This window comes from Apium graveolens, chromosome 8 (genome assembly GCF_009905375.1).
Source record: "Apium graveolens cultivar Ventura chromosome 8, ASM990537v1, whole genome shotgun sequence".
Classification (NCBI taxonomy): Eukaryota; Viridiplantae; Streptophyta; class Magnoliopsida; order Apiales; family Apiaceae; genus Apium; species Apium graveolens.
In genome coordinates this window covers 263,354,276-263,360,860 of record NC_133654.1, presented here as the reverse complement: position 1 = coordinate 263,360,860, position 6,585 = coordinate 263,354,276, and the positions used below count along the sequence as shown (strand labels likewise).

General features: G+C 38.1%; 2 protein-coding genes across 2 annotated transcripts; both read right to left on the bottom strand.

The window, feature by feature from the left end:
- Positions 1-1,274: 1,274 nt before the first annotated feature.
- Positions 1,275-3,096, bottom strand: LOC141680865 (uncharacterized). The gene is made up of 3 exons (XM_074486967.1): positions 2,625-3,096; positions 2,040-2,256; positions 1,275-1,926 (listed from the first exon to the last, which is right to left on the bottom strand). The coding sequence occupies exons 1-3, from the start codon at positions 3,094-3,096 to the stop codon at positions 1,275-1,277; spliced, it is 1,341 nt and encodes a 446-aa protein (XP_074343068.1).
- Positions 3,097-4,124: 1,028 nt separating this feature from the next.
- Positions 4,125-5,018, bottom strand: LOC141680864 (uncharacterized). Its single transcript, XM_074486966.1, has one exon. It carries the CDS (start codon positions 5,016-5,018, stop codon positions 4,125-4,127), a length of 894 nt encoding a protein of 297 aa, XP_074343067.1.
- Positions 5,019-6,585: the final 1,567 nt, after the last annotated feature.

Below are 6,585 nucleotides of genomic sequence, written 5' to 3'. Positions count from 1 at the left end.
ATTGTTGAATGTTTATAACATTTTTTTTGAAACAACACGATTGTAGTTGGGTGATCAGCCCTTACGTCCGTAATTGACATGTTCTGTTTGTCATGTATTGGTATATACTAACATTATAGAAATAATTCTAACAAAGTAGACTTTCGTAAACAAATCTAGAAAACAAGCACAATTGATAGAAATAACTTGCATAACGATGTAATTCATGATGCAAAATGCAAGAAATTGGAAACATGAACATGGGATCAAGTTTCTTCAAATAGAACGTCATACCAAACAGAAGCAAATAACAACAATCAACTATGTCCTATCGACTTATTAATCAAAGATTCCTAAAAACTGAATTAAAAGGATGAGTTAGAAAACTTTACACATGATAAAGCATCAAGTGTAAAGCGTTCCAACTTCTTGGTACTTGAGTGCCGTCCATACTCGACAATCGATAAGGCCCACGTCCAATGACTGCGTCAATAAAGTAAGTTCCTTCCCAAGTGTCAGAGAATTTTCCTGTCATCACGTCCATAGTATTTTGGAATATCTTCTTTAACACCAAGTCACCAACATGGAAAGCTCTCACATGGACATGTTTGTTATATGTGTTGACCACCCTTTGTTGATAAGAAATCATACGAATCTTCGCCATCTCTCGAAGCTCGTCCACAGTGTCCTGGTCATGTGCCAATTGTATGTTTTTCATGTCAGTCGTCAATAGTCCGTACCTGACTGTTGGCATCATGATTTTTGTTGGTAAGACAGCTTTAGTGCCATAGATTATGATGTATGTCGTCTGTCCTGTTGACGTCTTAGGAGTCGTCATGTCCAACCACAACACCCAAGGAAATTCTTCAACCCACTTTCCTTTACATGACGTTAGTCTCCTTTTAAGATTGTTGATGATGATCTTTTTGCTCGATTCAGCCTGTCCATTGGCTTGAGGATATCTTGGTGTCGACTTAATCAAGTTGATGTTCCAACGTTTACAAAATGCTTCTGTCTTGTCGCTTATGAATTATGATCCATTATCACAAACAAATTCAGATGGAACACCAAACTTGCAAAGAATGTTTCTCTTGATAAACGATATTACTTCTTTTGACGTGACTTGCTTAAACGCCTTTGCCTCGATCCATTTTGAAAAGTAATCTGTCATGACCAGCATGAACACCTTTTGCACAGGTATAGGAGGCATCTTCCCTACAATGTCCATCCCCCATTTCATGAAAGGCCAAGAGGGAATAGACATGTTAATATAGAGCATCTTGTCTTAGCGTCGGTCAGTAATAACCCAAACGTAGAATATTTAATGAGAGATTTCTTCCGTTGGTATGATTTTCGCACTCTCCTTCATGTGCATCTCTTAATACCATATCAGCCTTGTGTTTTCTCAAGCATTTTTGAAGCAGCCCCGTAGAAGATTTCTTGAACAACATGTTATCTATGACTGTAAATCTTGAAGCTTTCATCCTAAAAATCATAGCTTCATTGTTATTTTTTGGTTTAACACCAAGTTGTAAGTAATCTTTGTATGCTCGAATCCAGTCTTCCATGTCTTCATTGGTATTGTCATTATATTGATTAAGAGCCAACACTTCTATGTCATGAACCAGTCTTTCAACAGCAGGCATCGTGATATGAATAACTGGAATGTTGTTTAGGTCGAGACCCTTGGAAACAACTCCCAAACCGTCTTGTGCATCAACTTGTATATTATTTTCTCTTGTAACTTGTTGTATGTTGAAAGTGTCAAAGTAATTTGTCAATTTTTTGGTGATGTCCAAGTATGTGATTATCTTGGGATCCTTAACTTCATAGGAACCATTGACATGATTAACAATTAATAATGAATCACAGTTTACATCAATGTTTTTGACCTTCATGTCATTAGCAGTCGTGAGTCCCACAATCAGTGCTTCGTATTCGGCTTTACTGTTGGTAGATTTGAAGTCAAATCATATTGAATGTGTTATCATACCCCTTGTGACAATTTGAGGACAAGCCCCAACCCCGTTACATTCACGTTCGAGGCTCCATTAGTATACAATGTCAACAGCTTGGTGTACACCCTATAAATGACTCGTTGAAATTCCTCTTCAGCTGTCGTCATTTGCCTTGGACTAAAATCAGCCACAAAGTCATCTAGGGTTTGTGATTTTATGGTCGTCCTTGTTTCTGCATCTACCAAACTCTTGCTGACATGATAAACAGGCGACTGGATACCTTCACTTTCTTTGACGAGAACTCTGCTTACTGTATGGTCTGTAACAGATAAATAGATATAAAGGTCTTCACCTTGAAGGGGCTTGGATAAAAGTGGAGGTGTAGCGAGATAACTCTTCAAATCATGTAGTGCAGCTTCATATTTTTTAGACCATATAAACCCCTTGTTCTTCCTTAACACGTCATAAAAAAGCCTGCATCTGTCCGACGAGCGTGAGATAAACCTGTTTAGGGTCGCGAACCTTCTCGTCAATTTCTGAACATCTTTGACATTCGATGGACTTTTTAATTCGAAAATTGCCTTAGTTTATTCTGTACTAGCCTCAATGCCCCTCTTGGTCATCATGTGTCCAAGAAACTTTCCCGTTCGAGAATTGCCTTAGTTTATTATGAACTAGCCTCAATACCCCTCCTGGTCACCATGTGTCCAAGAAACTTTCCTGATGACACAATAAAGTTGTATTTAGATGAGTTCAGCTTTATGTTGTATGATCCCAATATGTCAAACACCTCATGTAGGTCGCGAACATGATTTTCAGTGTTTACAGACTTGACCACCATGTCGTCTATGTACACTTTCATTATTTTACCTATCTTATCCTTGAACATCTTGTTGACAAGCCTTTGAAATGTTACCCCAGCGTTGCATAGTCCAAAAGGCATAGCCAAGTAACAATATATCCCCCTGTCCGTAATGAATGCTGTCTTCTTGCAATCAAACGGCTCCATCTGAATTTGATTAAAACCACTTGAAGCGTCCAAAAATGTTAGCAATTCATTTCCAGCTGTTGAGTCCACCATGGTGTCAATGTGGGGTAGTGGATAGGGATCCTTGGGGTAAGCTTTGTTCAAGTCCGTATAGTCGACACAAACTCTCATTTCTCATTCATTTTCTGCACTATAACAACATTTGCTAACCACTCGGGATAGTCAACCTCCTTAATCATTTCAGCCTTCATAAGCCTGACCACTTCATCGTTAATTATCTTGTTTCTCTACGCTGCAAATTTCCTTCTTTTTTGTTGAACATAGGTGTAACTGGGATCGACATTTAACTTATGCGTGATGACATTTGGGTCTATGCTAGTAATGTCGTCGTGTTCCCACGCGAACACATCCAATCTCGTAGTAAAAAAATTCACCAAATTTGCCTCAATTGTTGGCGACAGATCTTCTCTTATTAACACTTTCTTATCTCTCGTCTTTAAATCAACCTCATATAATTTCTCAGGTCCTGTGATTGTGGCCACATGTGTCTCATTCCCATGTGTTGGACAGTCGGTTTCAAACATGTCTTGTAACATTCACATGCCATATCTTGATCTCCTCATATCTCCTGAGCTCCCCACGGTGTTGGAAATTTGAGAACTTGATGGTATGTCGACGGTACAGCCTTCAAATTGTGAATTCAAGGCCTTCCCATGATTATATTGTACGTTGAATCGACATATATTATGAAAAATTTCTCCAAAAGATTGACTCCTTATGCATACGTAGGAAGTATGATCTCGCATATTGTTCATTTAGTTTCTCCACTGAATCCCACCAATGTCGTCGATTTCTTAATCATGTCGCTCTCTGCCAAACTCATTTATTTCAACATGCCCAACATCATGATGTTGGCAGTACTCCCGTTGTCAACTAATATTTTTTTGATCAGGCAATTCCCCACAGGGAGTGAAATGACAAGTCCATCTTGTTGTGATTCTCGAATATTTCCTTTACTGATTCGTCAAACATCAAAGATGGTAGAGTTTTACTACTAAATCCTACCTGAGTAACTCGTATGTTTGTCTCTCTAGCCACCCTTTTAGCTTGTGAGTATGTAGACCCACACACTTTAGAACCACCCACAATGAAGTTAATTACTTTATGATGTGGTGGTGGTGGAGGTTGTCTTATTGGTTTCATGTTGTCGCTATTGGGTGACTTGTCTCTCCTGACGTAAGACGTCCTTTAGATGTCATGAACTCAGTTAAATATCCCTTCTTGGTCAAAAATGATAGCTCTTTCCGCAAAGCCACACAGTCATAAGCTTTATGCCCATAATCTCCATGATAGTCACACCATATTTTGGAATCTGGATTTGCCTTAGGCTTGTTGCTCTTCATTGGCCATTTGACTATATCTCCTAATTTTGTGAACTCCTTCATCATGGATGGTGGTGTTATCATGAAACTGTAGCTGTCATATGTTGGTGGCAGATTTTGGGTCCTTTCTCCAATCACTGCATTCCTCCTTATCCAATCACTGCGTTCCCGCGTCGTGTTGACATAAAATTCATCTCTTGAGGGCCTCGAATAGGGTTTGTATTCCCTAGACCGTGGCGTCGTAATCTTTCTCAAAGTCCTGTAATATTTCTCACCATCCTCCCTTCTGTCTTCTTCCAACCTCACATGTGCCATAGCTTTAACTTGCACGTCATCCATAGTTCTACACGGGTACTTTGTCAATTCTTCGTAAAGTGGAGATTCCCTTTCTAATCCCCTTCTGAATGCTTCAATAGCCGTGAGTACATCGCAGTTGGTAATGGTCACTTTCTCTCTGTTGAATCGTGTCAAGTAATCATGCAATGGCTCTCTATGACGTTGCACAATCTTGTATAAGTCACCGGTTGTCTTCTCAAACATTCTACTACTAGAAAATTGCATGTTGAATGCGTCTTCCAGGTTGGCAAACGTTTTGATACTCCTGTGTGGAAGATTCATGAACCATTGTAGGGTTGGTCCTGACAATGTGGAACCGAATCCCTTACACATACAAGCCTCCTTCAAGTCATGTGTGATAGGTACCGTAAACATTCGTTGCTTATATTGTGCGATGTGTTCTAATAGGTCACTAGTACCATTATATGGCCTCCTTTGTGGCACTGTGAAACATTTGGCATCTCTACCAAAGCGATGTTGTCATGAAAAGGTGAATCAGCATAGCTCGTAGGAGTCGCTTTCTCTAATGGCTTCGGGACACTGGGGATTCTTTCAATTAAGTCCCTCACTTCCTGTAATTCTCTTTTGAATTCCTCTGCAATTTGGTTTCGAGACCTTGTACTCCTGTGACGTGATCTCCTTCTATCATTATCCCCATCTCGATCTTCACGATCATCATAACGTTGTTCATCGCGTTGTCTTTCTATGCTGTCATCATTATTTGGTATGTTCTCTATGTCCTCTATCTTAATGATATCATCAGTACCCTTTGTTGGCCCTTTGTGTTGATCCCATTCCTCGGGATCATCAATGTCCAAACGTCTAACCACATTTGGGATCGTCTTCTTTGTTGCCGTTTTGGTTTTGGATTTGGCCATGGTTAGTTCTTTCTTCAACGTCTCATTTACAGAACGTATCTTCTCTATCTCATCTTGTAGTTTTTTCAACGTTGCCGCCATCTCTTTGTTGCTCTCAGCTTCAGCCCCTTGATTGGTAACCTGTTCTTCTAAGCCGTCGCCTGCCATTGTAGTGAACCAACCGAATCCTTAGCAAGTGTCCCACAAACGACGCCAATTGTTTTTACCAAAATTATTATGTTAAATGCTAAGGATTATTGATTGATTAATTCGTTTGAAGTAGCCAAATAAAACAAAAATGTAAAAAATATTGAAAAGAGAGATTGGTGACGCGGAAAACCTGTAAATGGGAAAAATCGCGGGTGAGATTGATTACCCAACCTAAATATGATCCACTAGATATTTAAGAATGATTACAATGAATTTTTCAGAATACATTGCCTTGATCCCTTGCTAAGAGTAATGCTATTTTAGTGTTTGACTCTTTGAGTATGTATCTTTGTATGCTGCGGGTCGTTGTACTCACTGAAGATGATCAGCTCGAGTTGTCTGTGTGTCCCCTTGTATATTCAAATTAGTCTCTCTTATCTTCTAATTTGTTTCCTTCTTTTTCTCCCACTTCGAATAATGGTTGCTAATTTTGTTGTGATGCTTGACTGATTCTCCTTTAAACTCAAATAACAGCCTGATTGAGTCTTGTGGTCCTTCTATAAAAAAAATTATTTATTATACTAAATATATTAATTTAAGAAAATGGTGCAGTGATTAATCAGATTATACAATCGAATCGACAGAATATATCAAAAAGATTAATCGAGTAATTAATCGGTAAAATCGGTGATTTATTTATTATACTAAATATATTAATTTAAGAAATAGTGTAGTCTTAATATTTTAGTTGCAAATATAATATTGAAAAAGATTTATTGAGTTGTTTGTTTAAATGTGAAATTTTATAAGTTAGATAATTTAGTTGTAGAAATGAAAAATTAAATTATATTAACTAACAGAAAACAAGTGGAATTTTAAATTAGAATTATAAAAAAAAAAAAAATTTAAGATTATGAACATGAAAATGATGATGA